At 40.7% G+C, this 21,965-nt stretch overlaps 1 protein-coding gene across 1 annotated transcript in view; it reads right to left on the minus strand.

The window, feature by feature from the left end:
* Window positions 1-21,742, minus strand: part of COQ3 (coenzyme Q 3) — a 292,698-nt gene extending 270,956 nt beyond the window's left edge. The window contains exon 1 of the mRNA XM_089366879.1: window positions 21,350-21,742. Within this exon, the coding sequence (XP_089223005.1) occupies window positions 21,350-21,612 (263 nt within the window). The 5' untranslated portion in view covers window positions 21,613-21,742. The remainder of the gene's footprint in view (window positions 1-21,349) is intronic.
* Between the last annotated feature and the right edge of the window lie 223 nt (window positions 21,743-21,965).

Consider the following 21,965-nt stretch of genomic DNA (forward strand, 5'->3'; position numbering starts at 1 on the left):
CATAACACAAATAGATTCATATCTCCATGAATGCTTATCGGAATCGGATGATCTTTAGATCAATCCTACACCTCTCGATGAGAGGGATCCAAGAAAAATATCAGCTGCCATTAATAAGATGACCCACATGGAGTTTGGCCCTAGTTGCCAATTTTAACACTCCCTCTCAACTAGGGAGAACTCCATCCGCTGATCCATCTGTCCGACTGTACTATCTCTGCCATCAGTGCCCTGCACTACTCTTCTCTGCTTTGCTGAGCTCTGCTCTGCTGAACCATGAAGAAGAAGAATTGATCAAGAATGTCTCATACCATTCTCTACTGACCCGAAGTTAGTTTCATCTGAAGAGAGTGTGTCATATCCCTCTCACTGACCCGAAGTCAGTTTTATTGATCCCAGATCAATATCACAAGAGAGTGTCTCAAACCACTCATACTGATCCCAGATCAATGGAGGTCATCCTAGCATAGGGAGTACGATAGATACAACGATGCGTCCATTAATAGTACTACTATGGTCCCTAACCCCATTTCCCTGCTCATTGATCAGATGAGAGGTACTTCCCCTGAGTCCCAGACTGCATGGGTAGGATGCCTCGACAGGAGAACTAATCATCTTGTCCACAGGAGAACGAATCATCCTGTCCCACAGTCACCACGGGAGCACTAATCACCCCGGCCACAGGAGAACTAATCATCCTGTTCCACAGTCGCCACGGGGTATCACAGGGGAAGGTTGAACCTTTCACCCTATACATAGTGCACCACCAGGGGAAGAGTGAGTCGCCCTGTGGTCGTATGTCGCTCCAGTAAGTACCCCAAGCCCCCCAGAGCTCCCAGAGCTCAATGCATGCAACATGCAGGACCCTTGTAAGAAGGTCTCTCAACAACTCCAAGTCATTTTGGAAACTCACAGATTTGACCTTTCCCCGGGGCTTTGACAAAATGTCTGCGACCTGTACATCAGTCTCAATGCGATGGAGCCTCCTCGCTCATCGACTTACCATATCCCAGATAAGGTAGTATCTGATGTCTATCTGCTGGAGCAATCATCAAATACGGGATTCCTCAACAATCAAATCCCCCCTGGTTGTCACAGAGAATCACAGTGGTATTCATCATGTGTACAAACAACTCACTAAAGAGCTTCCACAACCAAGCAGCTTCATACGAGATCATACTCGTAGCTATGTATTCGTTCTCAGCGGTGCTTATAGCAACCAACTTCTGCTTCCTGCTCATCCATGATATTGAAGCAGAATCCAAAGAGAACAAGCACTGAGAAGTGCTCTAATGATCCTCCACACTGCCTGCCCAATCAACATTCGAATAATCATGCAGCTTCATAATTCCGACAGTGTATCTCAATCCATGAGAGATTGTGCCCCGAAGATATCTCAGAAGATTCTAGGCACCAATCCAGTAAGGCTCAACCAAATATGAGCTCACCATGCTAACTGCAAAACATATATCCGAACGAAAGTTCACCAAGAACATCAATGCAAATGAGTTTATGAAACTCGGAGGCATTTCCCAAACCTGGTCCGTCATCACCACCATATAACTTCTAAAAGTTAAGATCCTCGAGATAGTCACAGGCTTGCAGTTTACCATTCCACATCTGGAATCCAACTCCCTCTTACTTCTGCAAGTGAGAGGGTCTGCACCTGTCAGAAATAGGTCATCCTCAGAAGGTGTTGGTATGAGAGGTCTATCATCCACAACCTTTAAACAATGGTTTGGATCGACTTCACTCTTAGTGAATCTCAGCTTCATCTGACGGCTATCAATCCTCTCATATCAATCCGGGGTGGGTAGCTTCAAGCCATAAAGGGCTTTCTTCCACCTGCATACACGAGATTCGTGATGAATCTCAAACCCCACGAGTTGTTCCAAACCTGTGGACCCACTACATGAGGGCAATGGTCCCCTTGTGAGATTTTCCTTCGGTACATCTCAGACATGTGCCTTCATGCTCCTTTTGAATTCAGGCATCCCTGTCATCATCTGACTCACAGACCTCCGGTGCTATGTGTCAAATGACATGGTCCCCAATGGACTTTCTTTCCATCAATGAATGCCACCCTGAAACCTTTGACTTCCATTCCCGAAATGGACACCAGGTTCTTCTTGCGATCAGGTACATAAAAGAGATTCTATAAATGAATCGAGTTACCCTCATTCAATTGAGGAGTAACATCCTACACCCTTTTCGGAATAGGTGGCATCGGCTCCAAGTATAATCCCACGATTGTTTCCATCTCTACCAAATTCGAGAGAGCACCTTTCTATCCGATGAGGTGCTTTGAAGCACTATAATCAATAAGCCAGATTCCCAAAGAATCTGAAGGAGAGGGCCAATACAAGATAATGCTTCTTTATCTTATCAGAAACAAAATTTGATTCTTCATACCTGGGGTTCCTTGCTTTCATTGAAGAGTCGGTTGTATCCTTGATGACCTGCATTACCTGTCATTCCTCTGATCATTGAAGATGTCCCTAGAATGATTGTTATCGTCATCAAGTGATGTGTCCCTGCCAGTTGGACACTCCTTCGCATAATGGCCGAACTGCCTTTCCTTCCATCCTTAGATCCAGACTACCCATAAAAGTGATCTTCAAGTAGGCCATCAGAAACTTCCGCTACGCCATTCTGATATTTTCTCTCCTTCGGCTTCACCCTTGGTGAATTAGAAGAGGGATGAGGAATCCATTGATCCTTTTTCCCTTTCCCAACTGTCTTCGGTGATTGCTCTTTCACTTTTGCTTGGGCTTTGTCTTCACCTCAGCTCTGATACCATGTTAAGTTAGGTATGTTCTATGCTTAGAGCAATTTATTTCAATTTTCACAGTTAGCTCAATACCTTTTCCAGATTAGCAATCACATCAGCATTAAAGTAAACTGCAGATAGAACATAAACATAAATCGCAGAAGACAAGCCAAGACAAGAGGACACAAGATGTGGCGCTAGCCAGGGACAAACCCCAATGTGGGGAAACCCTTGATCAATTCTTCTTATATGTTCTTCAATAGTTCAGCAGAGAGAGAAAGAGAGATAGAACATATACATCAGAAGTCAACACTTTGACTTGACAAGATAAGGACATAGATCTTCTCTAAGGAGATGTCTCATGAGGTAACTGATATGGACTCATGTGATTCCATCACCCTATCATAGTGTTGCACCATGCTACACCATCATACCATGTCCATCATCACAGCGCTGCACCATGCTGCATCACTGCTGAGTTGTACCTCATCATGTTGTACCCATCTTGTTGTTCTTCATCATCATGCTGCTGCACAATATCATCATGCTGCACCTCCTTGTGCTGCATCTTCAAACTGTACCTTATTGTGCCCATCGTGCTGCATCCCCTTGTGCTGCATCTTGATACACTTGTGTTGCACCTAGATACACTTATGTTGCACCTTGATACACCATGCTGCGCCTTGATACACTTGTGCTGCACACCTGATACACTTATGTTGCACCTTGATACACTTATGTTGCACATTGATACACCATGCTACACCTTGATACACTTGTGTTGCACACCCTGACACACTTATGTTACACCTTGATACACTTGTGTTGCACACCCTAATACACATATGTTGCACCTTGATTCACTTGTGTTGCACACCCTGATACACTATCCATAACAACTCTTGCTATGATGCTATGGCCTGTTGCCTAGCACATAGCAACAAGCGTATCCCAAATAGTGTCCAATCATTATTAACGCAGCAACATTTAGTCTATAGAAATGTCAACTCTTGAACATGCTCTAATGTTGCAATTCAGGGACTGGTTAGGGTACTGACCACAGTGCCTAACATCCCATCTAAGTTGGCCCAGAATTGCTCTTAATGACTGCGGTTGTCCTCTAATGAGATGTTTCCCTCCACGCTACATCATTACAGTCCTTCTTGATATAGTAGACCTCCCAAATAGTCCCACTAATGAACTGTTGTAACCTTCTATTTTCCTGTGGCTAGGGCAGTCATGAGACTACATATAAGGAACCATTCAGATCCCTTCTCACAGCAGTGTAAGGGCACATGAAACCCTCCACAAAATGCGGCCTAGAACAGTGTTAAGGTGACTGTGTTTAGGCCTGCGTTCAGCCATGTATAGACTGCGTCTAGGGCACGTTTAACCCTTCCTTAGATATGTAGCTAAGGCTCCTTTAAGGCCTCCTCATGTCTGTGGATTAGGGCTGCCTTGCTGCATGTAGAAGTTCCCCTAAACAGTGGGTAGATCTCCCTTCTTTGTTGCGGCTAAGAAGCCTCTTTTGACTGCGGTTTAGGGCATCCTTTAGGCAGCGTATTAGGGCAGGTTTGGGTAGCGTATTGGAACCTCTTTAGGCTGTGAATAGGAGCCTCTTTACTGCGGCCAGATCTCCTTCATGACTGCGGCTAGGCTTCTCTGGACAGCGTATTAGCTAGGGCATCCTCATCATCTTCATGTCTGCATTTTAGGCCTTCTTTACCATGACAGCCTTAGCGTAGAGCATCTTTACATTAGGGCAACGTAGATTCTTGGTGATGTCTCCTTCCACCAAAACCCAGACGAGTGGAGAGGAGAGATCTCAAGAGTGTGTCTAAATGGCTATCATGCCACCTCCTTTTATACTAAAACGTTGAGCACAACAAGTGGGGGTTATTTGGTTGCTAGCCGACCTTGACGAATTGTCCCATAACACAAATAAATTCATATCTGCATGAATACTTATCGGAATCGGGTGATCTTTAGATCAATCCTACACCTCTCGATGAGAGGGATCCAAGAAAAATATCAACTGCCATTAATAAGATGACCCACATGGAGTTTGGCCCTAGTCGCCAATTTTAACACATCCAATATTCTTTGAGGATGTGGTAGGGCATCCAAGATAAGAGTAGTCGTAGAGGACCGATATTCTTTGAGCACTGGGAATCCAAGATGAGAATAGTCCTGGTGGAACATGCTCAGAGAGAACCCGAATGGGGGATGTCCCAAGAGAGACAATGATGAGGGTGTCTATAAATCATTGGTCTCGCTAGCATTATGCTATGATCTTGTGGAGAGATAGAGTTGTTAGTCAAGGCCTTGCTATGTGACAATGTTGGATGATATGATGCTATACATATGGGTTACCAATCCGACTCTTCTTATGAGAATTCTTCAGATTGAGAATGTCCAAGTACCTTGTATGGATTATAAATACCTCCTTAGTTAAGAGAGAGTGTTGAAATATGTAACTAGGTTCGGTCTTCATAATGGAATATGTAATCGTGATTTTATGCATTTAATAGAAAGAGAAAAATAAATTTATTATTGTGTTCTTGAGGCATGGGTTTCATGCTCAAGGGAAATTTATTTTTAGGTCAAGCACCCATTGAGTGCTTCTAGGTTTGTCATAAAGTCAATTGAGTCATTCTCATGTATTGAAGACCCCTTTGGGCATGTTACATATTGTAAAGAAAAATTTATTGAGTCAAAATAGAGTCAAAAGACCCTCCAAGACCTCGTCATGGCTCAAAGATCAAGTCGGCCTCAAGATAGCAATTTCAACCCCTCACAAGCCTATAAATAGAAAGGAATTCGACCTCATTTGTACACTCACTCAAGCAAGTTCGATCTCCTCAAGATAGAAGTTGGAATAAGACGAAGAAGAAGAAGAAGATCAAGATCAAAGTTTTTGGGCCTCTCTCTCTCTCTCGTTAGGGTTTCTATAGTTTCTAGTCTAAACGAAATTTTGAAGCTGCATCGAAGTTGTGAAGCTGCAAGGTCGAAGTTGTGAAGTTGCCTCTAGATCGAAGTTGTGAAGCTGCTAGGTCGAAGTTGTTGAAGTTGCACCAAGGTCGAAGCTGTGACGCTGCTAGGTCGAAGTTGTTGACGCTGTTAGGTCAAAGTTACAGAAATTATTGTTGGGCTCGAAGTTGGTGGAGAAGTTGCTAGAAGGCAAAAGTTTGTTGATGGAAGCTGTGTAAGGAAACCTCATCAAGAAGGAAGGATGACTTGGTCTTGGAGGGTCTTGGTCAAGGGTCATAGGTCTTGGAATTCGTCAATTGAAGTTTTATAAGAAGAGAAGGATTCTAGTGGGTTTTCCTCTCAGTTGGAGAGATTTTGGCCCTACCTGGTCGCCTATATCTTGTGTCCTAATGTCTCATTGTTCTTTGTGATTTGCTAGTTGTTTGATGATAGAGAACACTAATAATAATAAAGGAAAGAAGTTAAGTAAAAATAGATCACAAGCAATTATCAAAGTAAGAGAAATCACCTACACTTGTTGCCCCCTAGATTTCTTACATTTTTCACACATGCAAGGAGGAAGGAAGGCAAATTACTGGTGGCCAAAAATCTAAAGCTAATCTGCACTTTGACCACCGTTGACTTTAACTTTTTGATCTAATTTTGGGTTTGATCTTTTGGGAGCATTTATGTTTGGGCAGGCCACATTCTTTGGCACAAAAAATGAGACATTTGAAGTTGTTTGACTTGGGTTGACCGCAAGAAAAATTGCAGACTTCGACCGTAGAAGTTTCTCTCTCCTTTGACTGAGTTTGACTGGGATTTCTTGCACTGTTTTGGGTTGACTTTGACCAGCATTTGAGGTCGAGTTGGAGGATTGTTGACCAAGCCCTTGAAAGGTTGAATTGACCGTTGACATGGGACTAGTTAGGGCACGTTCACTGTTGTTGGACATTGACCAAAATTGTAGAATATGACAGTTGACCAGATTTGACTTTTTCATCATTAGCACATTGAAACTTCGTTGGTTGCTTTGTTGATAAGTCAAGGCTTTGACTTTGACTGTTATTTATGAATGTGGGCTTATTGTACTCTCTGCTGAACATTTTATGACAATCTAATAGAAGAAGAATTTTCAAAGGGTTTTCCCCCTTGTGGGGTTTTTCCTTGGTCTTTGACCAAAATCAGTGTCTCTTGTTGATGTTCTTGATTGTCTCCTATTGTCATTGCATTACCGGTCTATCTTACTATTGATTATTGAAAGAATTAATTGTTATTGAAAACGTTGCTATTTGAAGAATTGAATTGGGCTAAAGTATTTGATCCAGCATAGAGCAATGAAAAATTAACATATTTCACATACCACCTGCCATTTGATGGATATACCATGGACCTGTCACTCCCTTAGAGGTTGAAACCATCTAATAGGGTCCTTTATTAACCTCTCTTGTCGAGCAAGGTAACACCTGTACATTCTAAAGCCCATTTGGAAGGGCATGCCACTATGAAGTGTCCACTTTTTCCCCTGATTAGCAAGCTTATTTACTCAATTGCACTAATGGATTGTTGTACTGGAAGGTGAGGAGATGCATTGGATCTTATACAGGATTGCAGGTGGGTCTCCATCTTGGACTTGGCCTCCTTATACAGGATCCAAGCCCTCCAAAGGGTCATAATGGCACTTGTAGGGTGAGTGTTGAGAGCCATGGGCCTCCACCACAACAGAGCATTGATTGCCACACCATGGGCTTCTTGAGCACCACATATTGCATGATCGTGCCCCAGCCATACAGAGACGATGATGCACTTGGACCACGTTGCCCAGACAGCTACACACTTGCAGCGGACACTTTGCAGCTGATCCAAGGCCTAGATGGGGTTTGTCTCATCCGGAGAGACATGGGAGGGCATGCATCATTTTCTAGCCCTCACTTATGGAGTATCGAGTTGTTATTGAGCCACTGGAGACCCATGAGACCATTGATTGTGCCCCGCAGTCACTTGGGAGCACCACAGGATGTTTTGCTTGGAAATCAAGGGGCCACTCCATTGATCATCATTTTTGGAGCCCTCCTCTTTATCATGGCACACTGAGGACTCATCTTGGCCTTCCAACAGCCCTTTACACCATTATTTTATCATTTCTACCTCAGTAGGAAGGCTTCTTTTACACATTTGAGTTATTTGGTGGGCTTGTCACCAAAAGGGTTGTTATTTGCACATTAGAATATTTTTAGGGGCTTAAATAGGCTAATTAGACCAATCCAAACTTGTGAGAGGCTCATATAAATTAAAGAGACCTCATTTGTATTTGGACATCACACTTGGGATTTTCGCTAGCTCTCTTAGAGAATTTGGACCTCCAATTTGTGGAATGATTTGGATGATTAAATGCATTTAATGTGTGGAAAAATTTTGCTATCTCTCTTAGAGCTTCTCTTTGACATTCTTGTGGATAGATATATTCTTCATTCTGTTGTAAGTGTCTTTTAATGCTATATTTCTGAAATAATAAATGTTTAATGCATGGAATTTTTGTCTTATGATCATTATTGTGCCCCAATTCATGAAAGATTGGTTAAGGCCTGATACTATTGGAAAATTTTGCATGTGTAACTCATAAGATAATGAAAGAATGAATGTTCCTAGAGGATGATTTGCATGCGCATCCTTGAAACTCCATAGTAATTGCCATCAAAGTATAAAGTCTAAAGTTGTTGTGTAGTTGCATCCATAAAGAGCAAAGTTGCTTCTTCAGGCCTCCTTGAAGAGCGAAGTTTCCAATCTTGATCATTTTGACTCCAATCTTCCCAATTGCTAGGCGTCGATCTTAATCCTAGGTGATCAACCTTGAAACATTTTATTTTTCACCTTTTTCCTAAAATCTGCCCTAACCCTAGACGACTAACTAGGGCCTAGTGTGAATTGCATTAGGAAGGTCACCTTGAGAAGCGATTTGATAGGGTATTGCGTTGTAGTTTGTTCTAGCTACCCTCAAAATTTGATGCAATTCCCATGGCTAGTTTGAGAGAAATCTCAATCCCTAGCTCTCATCCTGAAATTTGTCTTGATCCTCTTAGGTTAGTGGCATTTCGAAGGTCATTTGCTCTTGAAAACTCAAAGGAAGTTAATCATTTGTACCTTCTCCTTTCTCCTTGCTAGACCTAGTAATCACATGGCAGTTCATTCTCTTTAAGTTCTAGGCCTTGATTGGATTTTCCCTAGGTCTCTCTAATTGTGTTAAAGCCTTGTTTGGGAATCATCTTATGAAGCCCTTAGAGAGGTCTTGCCTTTAGGAAGCCTCATGTCTAGGAGTATCCCTTGTAATTGAATAATCCTTCCTCCTAGGTCTAGGTCTCCTCATATGCCTTTCTTGGAGAGCCATTAGCTTCCTCTTGAAGCATTGAGCCATTATTTGAGCCTCTCCTTCGAATTGGCCTAGGAAATCACATCATACCTTGCTATTGATCCTATCATTCAAGTGATTTCCTCCATACTAGGACTCCTCCCATTGGTGAAAACCCGTAAAGAGTAGGGGACATTGACTGAGGTGACAGTGGGTTTGTGTCCCGGTGTTGCCCTTAGGTCTAGTAGTTGTCCTTTAGGTACTCCTCCTAGGACCCCTACAAGATTGAGTGGTAACAAGCATGATATGGTTAAGGCCATCAATGAAACCCCAAAAGGATACAAGAGCCCTAACTATGAGAAAGCTAGAATTGTGTTATTAGAAAGAGAAAAAGCAAAGCTTCAAGGAGCTTTGACACGTTTTACAAATGAGTGGGTGGATTGTGGGGTATCCATTGTATCATATGGTTAGACAAATGTTAGAAACCAATATTTGATAAAAGTTTGTGGTGTTTCTGCTAGCAATGCAGTGTTTCTTGCAAGTCATGACTCCTCCATCAGTCTCATTTCTACCCTTGATTAACAAGCTTATTCACTCAATTGCACTAACGAATTATTGTATCTGAAAGTGTGGAGATGCATTGGATCTTATACAGGATTGGCAAGTGGTTTCATCACAGGCTGAGCAACTTCATTGGGGCCCAAGACCACCAAAGGGTCATATTGACACTTGTAGGGGATGTATTGAGAGCCATGGGTTTCCAATGTGACAGAGCATTATCTCATGCCATGGGCAGCCTTAGCACCTTCAGTGGCTTGTTCATTGCCCCACATTATATGCAAGATGATGCACTTGGACCAATAGTGCCCCCAACCATCTTAGCATTGCATACAGGGTTTGGCAATTGATCCAAGGCCTAGAGGAGGTTTGTCTCATCCTCGAGACATGGGAGGGCAAACACTATCTTTCGTGACCTCATTTGGAGCAGTCTATGGACTTATTTTACACCAGGGGACCCATGAGACCACTACGTGTGCCCTAGAGCCACTTTGGAGCACCATGTAATGTTTTACTTGGAGATCAAGGGGCCACCTGGCCATCATTCATGGAGCCCTCTTCTTCATCGTGGCACCTTGAGGATGTTGAGAATTCAATAGGGCAATGAATATGTTAATTCTCTTAACTTGATAACTGTTTGTGTTACCTTTTACTTATTAGCTTTGTTCATTATTATTCCAATGTGCAATACATCAAACAACTACCAAAACAGTAAGAACAGTGACACAATATATAGGCTACAAGCCAGGGCCAAAATCCCTCCTCTTGAGGGGAAAACCCATAAATCTCTTCTTATCTTTCAGATCTTACAATTGATGAACACCATGACCTAGACTCAGACAAATACCCTCCAAGATCAAGTCTACCACAGCCTCCTGCTGCAATATCCTTGACCTCCAAATAGATCCAAAATCTTGCTACCCAACAACTGCTACAACTGTTGTTGCTTCTCTAGGAGACTTTGATCTCCCTCTAATAGCCTTCCTCTTGACTTTGCTTGCCTTGACTTGAGTCCTAGGGCTAGTAAGATGCCCTAAGAGACCTTCGCTTGCCTTCCCTTCTCTTCTGCTTCCAAAATCAAACCCCAAAAGATCCAGCGCAGAAACCCTAACTTCGATCTTCCCAGAAGAATAGATAAGGCCCAAAAACACTTCGACTTCTTTGACTTCCTCTTCTTCACACTTCCTTCTTCGACTTCTCTTTCTTCTACTTCTTCGCATAAGAGATGAGAGAGTGAGTGATCCAAATGGAGGACGAGTTCTTCTTATATATAGGCTTCCTCAAGGGTGGACGTGGCTCTTCATGTAGGCCAAATTGATAGCTCATTAGGCCGACTTGATCTTGGAGGTATTTTGACACTTTAAAGACAAAATAATTTTTTCTTTACAATTTACAATGTGCCCATAGGGTCTTCAATATATGACAATGACTCTTAAACCTAGGACAAACCCTAGAAGCACTCAATGGGTGCTTGACTTATAAAATAAAAGAGCTTGAGCATGAATACCATGCTCCAATAATAATAATAATTTATTTTCCATTTTATATTTACAAGAATACATTTCATACTTATTAAGACCGAACCTAGTTACACATTTTTCAACACTCCCTCTTAACTCGAGAAGTACTCATAAGAGGTACATGGTTATTCTTAATCTGAAGAGATCTCATAAGAAGAGTCGGATTGGTAGCCCATCTGTCTAGCATCATATTAACCAGCATTGTCACATAGCAAGGCCTTGACTAACAACTCTATCTCTCCATAATATCAGAGCACAATGCTGGCAAGACCAATGATGTATAGACACCATCATCATTGTCTCCCAAGGTACATACCCCACCCGAGTGTTCACAGAGTATGACCTCCCATTGGACTATTCTTATCTTGGGTAGCTAATCCTCAAAGAATATCGGTCCACGACTACTCTTGTCTTGAATGCCCTACCACATTCTCAAAGAGTATCAAATGCCAGATGGTTACCCAATCCTCCATTCTTTCTTCCCAAGTGAAGACAAGAATGTAGTGTCTATCTCTCCCTCTCAATTAGGGAGGACAAATCCACCAAACCAAGCTTGTCCCTTAAGTATACAAGCTTCTTGTTCGGAAGTGATTTCGTCAATATGTCAGCTACCTGTTCATCAGTGGAGATATACCATAGCTGCAACACACCATTTTGTACTAGCTCTCGAATATAGTGATACTTGTTGTTGATGTGCTTTGTCTTTCCATGAAACACTGGATCCTCAGACAAACGAATACAACTGGTGTTATCACAAAGTATCATTATAGGGTTCATCAATCCTTCAAACAAGTCGGATAGCAGCTTCCTTAACCATACTGCTTCTCTGCTTACTTCACATGTTGCAACATATTCAGCCTCAGCACTACTCAAAGCAACGGTGTCTTGCTTTCTGCTCATCCATGAGACCATGGAGGATCCTAAACTGAAACATCCTCCCATAGTGCTTCTTCCATCCTGTTCACTGCCTCCCCAGTTGGAATCTGTATAACCAATCAATTGGACATCATTCCTTCTATCATATTTCAGACAGTAGTTGATGGTTCCTCGCAGATATCTCAGAATATGCTTTGCTGTTATCCAATGATCATGCTTCAGCTCCACTTGGAATTGACTGAGTACATTTACTGCAAAACATATGTCTAGTCGAGTATTCACCAAGTATATCAATGAGCCAACATGTTGTCTAAACCTGGAAGGATCCACAGGGCTTGATTCAGAACTCCTTAGTCTCTTCAAGTTTGTGATCATCAGAGTGGTCATATGTTTACAGTCCATCATGTTGAACTTCTTTAGAATCTTCATCACATACTTTCCTTGACCCAAATAGATTTGATTCAGTCCTTGCCAAACTTCTAGTCCCAAATAGTAATGCATCAACCCAAGATCCTTCAAGTCAAATTATGTTGCCAATTGCTTCTTATATTCTTCAAGTCAACCTTCTACACTTGTCAAGAGAAGATCATCTACATACAGAAGAATAATTACAGGTTCATTATTTTCAACCTTAACATAAAGGTTCGAGTCAGCAAAACTTTTTGCCTATTCTTTGAGTAAGAGTAACATATGCCATTTAGGGGAGTGTAACTCATGCCATTAAGGAGAGAAACGAATGCCTTCGTAACTCATGACATAAAGGAGATCAACGCATGCCTTAGTAACTTTGCCATAAAGGAGAGAATGTAACATATGCATTAAAGAGTGCATAAGAGGAATCTTTTATGACGTGCTTTAATGGGTGCGTAAGAGGATTATGCCATGCTTTCAATGAGTGCATAAGAGAGAGTGTAACATATCCATTAAGTGAGAGAGGGTAACATATGCATTAATTGAGGGGAGTTATATATGACATGATTGAGTGCCATGATTGAGAGACATGAATTTCTTTTTAACAATAATATAATAGTATCACAAAGGATAATAATAATAATAATAATATTGATGATTAAGTCAAGATTGAACTATTAGGATTGATTAACAATAAGTGATTTTCTATCAACTATGTTTGATTACCAATTGATGCAAGATGATTTACTATTTTTGAAAAGTCAAACTTGAGATGCTAAACATGACTTTCTATTTTTAGAAAGTCACTCCAGAATTGTCAAAAATGAGATTTTAGATAAGGAAATTCATCCTTGAGCTACCAATTTTCAACATTAGGCTATTCGAACTCTTAGAGGCCCATATAAATAAAGTTAAGCCTCATTTGTATCAAACATCATCATCACACTTGGATATCTCTCCCTTGAGAATTTCGCACTTTTCTTTGGATGTCTACTGGAGATCTTTTGATGCATTTCGATATTTTTGGGAGTTGAAATCTTGTTCTTTCTTGGAGCCGCTATCTTGATCTTAGATTGGATATATCTCTTGTTGTCTTGTAAGTAATTTTGTTGAAAAAATTTCATATAATAATGTCTAATGTGTGGAAATTTCGCAACTAGCTAGTTATTCTTGTGCCCTAATTATTGAAAATATTGTTAGATTGCAAATTTGTGCATGTTACTCATTGAATAACAAGTAGACGAATCTTCCTAGTGGATTGAAAACTTGTTTTATTCCATAAAAGTCCATAGATATTGGGTGGGTAAATGTTAAAGAGTGATTGTTAGGGCATCACAATTTAGCCTCCTTGAAGACAATTTTAGCCGAATTTCCAATCACATAGACTCCATAGCCTAAGGGTAAGGCACTGATCCAAGTAAATTTGGTGATTAACCCTATTCTCCTTCTCTTTTTCAAATATGAAATTTCAGCCTCCCATCCTAGATGGCCTAACTAGGGTCGCCTGTGAAATCCATTAGAGGGACTATTTTTCGAATCCATCTAGACAAGGAACTGCGCTAGTGTCTCCTCTTGTTGATCTCTGGGTTTGGTTGAATTCCCACGATCAGTTTGCAAGAAAACTCAAGCCCTAGCTCTGAATTTGGAAGCTTATCTTTAGTGTCATAGGTGGTGATCTTATTAAGGGTCATTTCCACATAAAGCTCAAAGAAGTCAATCATTCTTGACCCTTTCTCTATCTTTGTTTGGCCTAGTGATCAAATTGGAGGACTTCCACCCACGCTTACTCAAAAACCCTAGGTCTAGCTTGGATTTCTTCCTAGGTCTCTCTAGTGGAGCAAAATCCCTATTTAGGAGAAGAATCATCTTGCAAAGCCCCTAGAGAAGCCTTGCCTCATCTTGGAAGTCTTGATCCTAGGCATACTCATCATTATTGAATATTTACAACCCTAGGTCTAGGTCTTCCTCTTAGGTCTTTCTTGGAGAACTTTTCCTCTGTCAAGCCATAATTGAGCCTCTCCTTTGAATGGGCCTTCGAAATCACATCATACCTTGTTATTCATCCTATCATTATTGGTAATTTCCTTCATACCGAGACTCCTCCCATCAGTAAAAGTCAGCAAAGAGCAGGGGACACTGACTGAGGTGACAGTGGGTCTTTGTCCCGATGTTGTCATTTGGTCTAGTAGTTGTCCCTTTAGTACCCCTCCTAGGACCCCTACTAGATTGTGTGGCAACAAGTTCCACAACCTCCACAGCCACCATCTTCATCATTGCCACCAGATGGAGGCTCACGTAGTGGTCGTGGTGGAAGGAGGAGAGATTGGTATAAATATTCACAATTTACTACTTTTGTCATAGATTAGACATGTGAATTTGAACTTTTCCATCTTACTCTTCCTAGTTTAGTGTGTACTTGGTAGTGGCCAGGTGGCCTATTTTGTAAACATTACTATTTGAATTTTCGACATGACTCATGTTGACAGTTCCTCACTTGCTAGATAAGTTATTTGAATGTTTTATGATTTTATCTTCTAAATGTTTTACATTTTATGATATGCTTAAAAATTTGATGTATTTTTGTAATTGCTAGAATCTAGATGGTTGATCATTGATGCTCGAATAATTAATCATTGATGTACAATGGATGTCATATCTATCTTGATTTATGTACAAATATGAATGTTTTCATATCTTCTACAACTAATTTGATATTTTGATGTTTTTTTTAATATAAATGAAAAAAAATATTATATATGTATAGTAGATGCTTCGCTTCTTAGATTTTTGGAAAATGACGCTTCCAACACTTTGCTTCCAAAAAAATGTCCCCGCTCCGTCCTTGCTTCGTGCAACATTAGTCATAACTAACATAAGACATTAATATAAAAGAGAGAAAATTTGTGTGAAAAGGAAGTTCATTGGCATTCTCCTAATGACCATAGTTATAGTTTCTCCCCAATGTTGATTTGCTTTTCTCTTTTGTTGTGACAAGCCCACAAAAAGCAAGGTACTTTCATACAGACCTAAAGCGAAGGAAGGAAACAAGCATAAATTCGTTACAATAAAAAGAAAGAAGAAATGAAGAGAGAAAGAGTTGTGGATACCCCACATATTGCCAACAAAGAGATTATCATCTCAAATTATAAGTGGTATATTTCCCGAAAGTAGGAAATTGGTGGCAAGTTAATCGTCAAAACATGCATCTTTTCTCATTGTTGAGCTACATAGAGTTATTTACCATATTTGTCTTTGGTAGAATTTATAATATTTAAATGGATTAATAAATTGTTATGCTTTGCAAAAAAGCAATTATATTGTTACCAACTTACCTTACATAATGTTTTTTGGAGCCAGAAGGCATCCACCGACTATTGATCATGAATGATTGATTCAAAACTAACCCCTATTGGCACCAATTCTTGATTGAAAACCTTCTCCTTCGTATTAAGTTTCCCAAGAGCTTTCCAAATCCAAGTCTGAGTTTGGATGAGTGTGATATGGTCACTTTACAACTATAAGCACATTGTGTCTTCTAGGCAATTTAATTAATCAATCAACTTTCAAGCCAAACTATTCATAATTGACTATCAATTTCAACCTATAATCACTTCCTCTATATGTACTTTTTAAACTAGTTTTGAGCAAGAATTTGATATCATAGGGCACCATTATTGAAAATATTAGCGAGAAAAGGGTTCCTCGAATTGTTCCTTAATCATAGGAGCCAGATGAGTTCCTTCTTGTGCATGACTCGAGTTCCTAAAAATTAGGAGATTCCCTATAGATTAGGACGAGTTCCTATAATTTAGGAACCAGTCCCTAAAAATTAGGACAAGTTAGGTCACAGTTAACTAATGTGTTGAAATTGAAGGTCGAGTTCTTGATTTTCTATTGTCAGTTAATTGAGGAAAAACACAAGTTGTTAACTTGAAATAGGACGAGTTGCATGAGAAGTTAACTCATGCTAACTCAATCAATCACAAAATCATTCCTTAATTAGAAGACTCATTTATTTTAACCATTTGAATTACCTTTAAAAGGAGGAGTGAAGGCAAAAGTTTAATCATTGTTTTGGTGAGCACGAGTTAGTGAGACCAAGCAATAGGAAGCACAAGGTTGTGTGTGGAGCTTGTGAGAGGAGTACGAGCCTAGAAAAGGCTTGTGGGAATTGGAGAAGCACAAATTCCTTGAGTAAGGAAGCAAAGATCAGAATTCTTGCACAAGGTTTCAAGCTTAGTTTAAGCAGGAAAAACAAGGTTGTTTTCAGATTGAAATAGTTTGCATTGTAAGAGATCTACTGCTCAATTTTCTTCAATAAATTTTCAATAATCAAGCAGAGGGTTTTCCCAATTGGGTTCCCTATAAAAATTGTGCTGTTCATTTGTGTGATCATGTTTTTATTTCTGTTACTAATTCCGTTGCACTCTAGTAGAGAATTTGGGTGTCTTATGAATAGAACTAGGTTCAGAATTGTTCATTAAGCAGTAACAGAAATTCGTGGAAAATCTACATGGTATCAAAGCTCTTGGAACAGATTTAAGATCATCACAAGTGCATCACATAAGGAAAAGGAGGTTTGTGGCAATCAAGTCCCTTAGGTGTTGGTCTGAAGTGAAAGGAGGCCGAGATAGTGTTTCTTCTTGTGTTTTAGGGCAGCCGAGATTGGGCAGGTGGTGGTTGTGTGACAAGGTTGAAGTCTGGAAGGTTTTCTGTGCAGGATTAGTGGGCATATTCTCTTCAGAACAGGCTGCAATAGCTTTGTGTCTCTTGGAGATAGACCAAGCTCAAGTAACAAAGATTTGGGGGCGTCGTAAGGCCTCAAAAGACGCTGCTACAAGGGCCAAGTAGAACCCAGGCACAATGCAAGTGGAAAGGGTGATAGAAGAACACTTAGCGCAGGTGTTGAAGCAATAGAAGGTCAAGAGGAGGGTTGTAGCAGCTACTACAGCAATCCTAATCAAGGCCAACGGTTGCTAACACTTGTACAAGCACATGTCCAGAAGAATTGAGTAAGAAATTGATCCTTCAAGTATGATATTGCTCCTTTCAAGTATTGTGTTGATGCTAGGTTGGTAGGGGTCCTGTTTGGACAAAAGCGGGCAGCTCGTATACAGGTTGGAAGATTGTTAGAGGGTTGCTAGAAGAAGCCCTAAGTTCAATCCTTGTGAAAGACTACAAGACTGATAGGAGAGGCAGAATTATTTGAGCCCTAAGTATAGCTTCTTGTGAAGGATTACAAGGTTGTTAGTGGACAGGTTTTAGAGAGCTCTTAGGGGAAGCGGTATGGCTTAACAAGGGTTGAGAGCAGATCACTGTCTAGAGGGAGCATCGAACTTCATAGCTTGGAAAGGGAGGATCACAATAGTGCTGGAAAATAATAGAGTGGGAGAGTACATCAAGCAAGCGACGGCACCACCTCAAGACCCCCAGCAATTAGCCCAGCATAATAAGAACGATATCAAGGCAGAGAGGATCATTCTAGTAGGGGTCAAAGATCATATAGTGCCTCATATCCATAAGAAGAACACAACGTTTGAGATGTACGATACAATCCTGAAGTTGTATCAGAGTACCAGTGATACCACGAAGCTCGCTCTTAAGGAGAAATTGAGGAGTACTCAGATGAGCAAGGATGAGCCCATCGTCCCATATTTGACAAGGTTCACTCGGGTACAAGATGAACTAAGTGGGGTGGGCGTGGTTGTATCTGATCATGATCTTGTGAGTTTTGCCTTACTTGGACTTCACAAGTCTTGGAAGGGGTTCTACAACGCTATTAGTGGGAGAGAGAACTTTCCAAATCGAGAAAGGTTTTGCACTGATTGCATATAGGAAGAGATCTAAAGAGGAACCATAGAAGGGAGATCAGTTATAACTTATGACAGAGGACGAAGAAAATTGTACCCTGGCAAGCAAGAGCAGCAAGGCTAAGGGCAAGAAGGGCCAAGGAGAGGTTGGGTCCAATGAGAAGGGAAAGAAGAAGGATCTAAGTAAGATCAAGTGCTTCCATTGCCATGAGTTTGGACACTATGCTTCTAAGTATCCTGGTAAGAAGAAGGGGGCCAGGAAGAATCATGTTGGTAAATCAGCGGAGGTAGATGAGTTTTCTGCCCAGTTCGAGAAAGATTTCTCATTGATTTCTTGCATGGCAAGCTTAGCAAATAGCAGTTTATGGTATATTGATTCAAGGGCTTCCTTCCACATGACCAGGAACAATAAGAGTTTCAGCCACCTGAAGGAGAAGGACACGCAGTTTCAGATTGAGCTAGGAGATGATGGTCAGTATGCGACTAGAGGAGTTGGTACTGTCAGCTTTCAGAGGGAGTCACGTAATGCTCTTCATCTCAGATATGTTCTCTATGTTCCAAGATTGAGGTTGAATCTTGTTTCGGTAGCTACCCTTGAGGACAAGGGTTATGATGTCATCTTCAATAGAGATTAGGCTTACCTCCAACGCTTAGCTTCTGGATGCAAGAAGAAGATAGGTGTGAGGGTGACGAATCTCTACAAGTTGCAGGTAGAGACAGGTGCAGCCTTGAGCAACAAGGCAAGGATTTATCATAGTAGAGATGTGGTGATTGAGTGAGAGCACGATAGAGCTCTTAGGATGGAGCCCCAACCAGTATCTTAGTTTCAATCTAAGCTAGTTGGAAATTGGGTTGACCAGCAATGTGATGATAATGAGGACCATAGCCTAGGGCAAGTAGGAAACCACTCAGTCAGAGACTTCCAGTATAGGGAGAGTTCGAGCCCAAGTGGGCAGAGGATTTGGTTAAGGAAGATCAAAGGAGAGTTGAGTCTTCCAACATCAAGAAGCAGCCACAAAGATACACAGGGTACATGGCACTTGTGACTAAAGTGGTGGACTCGCAGAGCATGGTGGGAAAGAACAAGTCTTCAAAGCAGGTTCTGCAAAAGAAAGCGGGGAAGACTTCTAGTTCAGAGGGAACAGCTGCAGCAGTGGAGAACTTGGTAGAGTTGAAGACAGATCCAGGTGGACGAGGTTCTTCCAGGAACACCTTCCTTGCTAAGAGGGAGTGTTGAAAATATTAGCGAGAAAAGGGTTCCTTGATTTGTGCCTTAATCATAGGAGCCAGAACAAGTTCCTTCTTGTGCATGACTCGAGTTCCTAAAAATTAGGAGATTCCCTATAAATTAGGACGAGTTCCTATAATTTAGGAATCAGTCCCTAAAAATTAGGATGAGTTAGGTTGCAGTTAATTGATGTGTTGAAATTGAAGGTCGAGTTCTTGATTTTCTAGTGTGAGTTAATTGAGGAAAAACACAAGTGATTGAGTTTCAAGTGGTTGACTTGAAATAGGACGAGTTGCATGAGCAGTTAACTCATGCTAACTCAATCAATCACAAAATCATTCCTTAATTAGAAAACTCACTAATTTTAACCATTCGAATTGCTTTTAAAAGGAGGAGCGAAGGCATAAATTTAATCATTGTTTTGATGAGCACGAGTTGGTGAGACCAAGCAATCGGAAGCACAAGGTTGTGCGTGGAGCTTATGAGAGAAGGAGTACGAGCCTAGGAAAGGCTTGTGGGAATTGGAGAAGGACAAATTCCTTGAGTAAGGAAGCAAAGATCGGAATTCTTGTACAAAGTTTCAAGATTAGTTTAAGCAGAGAAAACAAGGTTGTTTTCAGATTGAAACAGTTTGTATTGTAAGAGATCTGCTCAATTTTCTTCAATAAATTCTCAATAATCAAGCAGAGGGTTTTCCCAATTGGGTTCCCTGTAAAATTTGTGTTGTTCATCTGCGTGATCATGATTTGATTTCTGTTCCTAATTCCGCTGCACTCTAGTAGAGAATTTTTGTGTCTTATGAACAGAACTAGGTTCAGAATTGTTCATTAAGCAGTAGCAGAAATTCGTGAAAAATCTACAACCATTATACACTGATCATACCGCAAGAAGGTCAGTTTCGTATGGAAACCTGCTGCCCCCACCCTCTCCTTACACGCAGATAGTAAATGGGGTTTGCAGACCATTTGCAAGTACCTCAAACGAACATTATGGGTTGTTTGAGCAGAAAAATGAGGCTTGCAGACCATTTGCAAGTACCACAAAATGAACATTAGGGGTCCTTTGGGCAGGAAAATGAGGCTTGCGGGTCATTTGCCAGTCGTGCAAAAGAGGATTGCACAACATTTGTCAGTCGCATAGATGAAAGTTACGCACTCCAAAGAACAGAAAGGCGATTTCAGCACGCGCTAACTTTGTCATATCTTGACAAATTTGTGTTATTTAACCTATCAAACCGATCGGCAATATATGTATTTTCCAATGGACCGAGTTTCAAATACGAATTCAAAGTCGTTTAGGCACATGAATCACCAAAAAACAGGGCGGGTCATTTTTTCAAATTCCAACAAATGTGGGTATTGTAAATGCCCTAAATTCAATAATCGTAACTTTCTTAATCCTCGGCAGAATGGAGCATACCATATCTCATTGGAAAGCTTAGAAACTCTATTTCCGATCGTACTAATTTCAGATGATTCTCGGTGGTAGTTTCCACTTGTTACTAGCTATACACTATCAGGCACTACTATCCTAGTAACTGAAAATTTTCACGCATTGTTCTACATAGTCAATTAGTTTCTCCTCATTAGTGCTTTGGCAATACAAACAACTGAATATTGCATCAGAGAGCCTTATGTCTCTCTTGAAGTCGGACAGGACTGTTTTTATCTTCGGCTATTTTGTAGCCCTGGCTATGTTATTTTAATAGAAGAAAAACAGGATCTTCAACTTGCCACTTCTTTTCAAAATTTGCTTTTTGTACATGTTGCTGTGCTTTCGGGGAATAAATACTCAAAAACAAAAACATATAAAATAAAACCTAATTGAATCTATTGTCCAATGGAATTTGATTTAACGTACCATGTGTCTGCCATGGCAGCAAATTTGGCAGCTTCGGCGGCTTTCACGGAGTTTTTGAAAAACACCTCATTACCAGCAGCAGTTGACGCACTTGAATCGGCAGCATTTGCAAAATTCCGTTGCTGGGAGGTTGTAGGTTCGAGTCCATTTCCACAAACTGAGTATCTGCCTGCAAGTAGCTCAACCAAGGAGTTGCTCTTGAAGAAATAACGAGAACATTGACGTCTTAGTCCACAGAATTTGGATCCCTCAACTATCGCCATTGCCCAAAACGTACAATTTGTAAATAAAAAGCTGAGAAGATCGTTACTTTAGCTTCAAAGTTTTCTTCCTGAAGGTTAGATTGTTTTTTGTTTTTTTCCGTTGTTTTGTTAAGGCGTTGTCTACCCAGCGGACGAATTGCCCCCATGGTCAAAAGTGGTCCGAAGTTAGGGAAAAAAAATTCAAAGTGTCTTGTAGAGACACTGTTTGAATCTTGGTTTTATAATGAAAATGGATTCAGCACCGTCAAAAAAACGTTTAGGACACCTAAAATTTTGAAGTTTAACAACTATAGCTTAGATTTACAAAAATCCTTGCAAGATTTTTTCTAAATATCACCGGAATATCCATAACT

This window comes from Pinus tabuliformis, chromosome 8, assembly GCF_031772625.1.
Source record: "Pinus tabuliformis cultivar Carrire ecotype Pingquan chromosome 8, CPIR1, whole genome shotgun sequence".
In the NCBI taxonomy this organism is placed as follows: Eukaryota; Viridiplantae; Streptophyta; class Pinopsida; order Pinales; family Pinaceae; genus Pinus; species Pinus tabuliformis.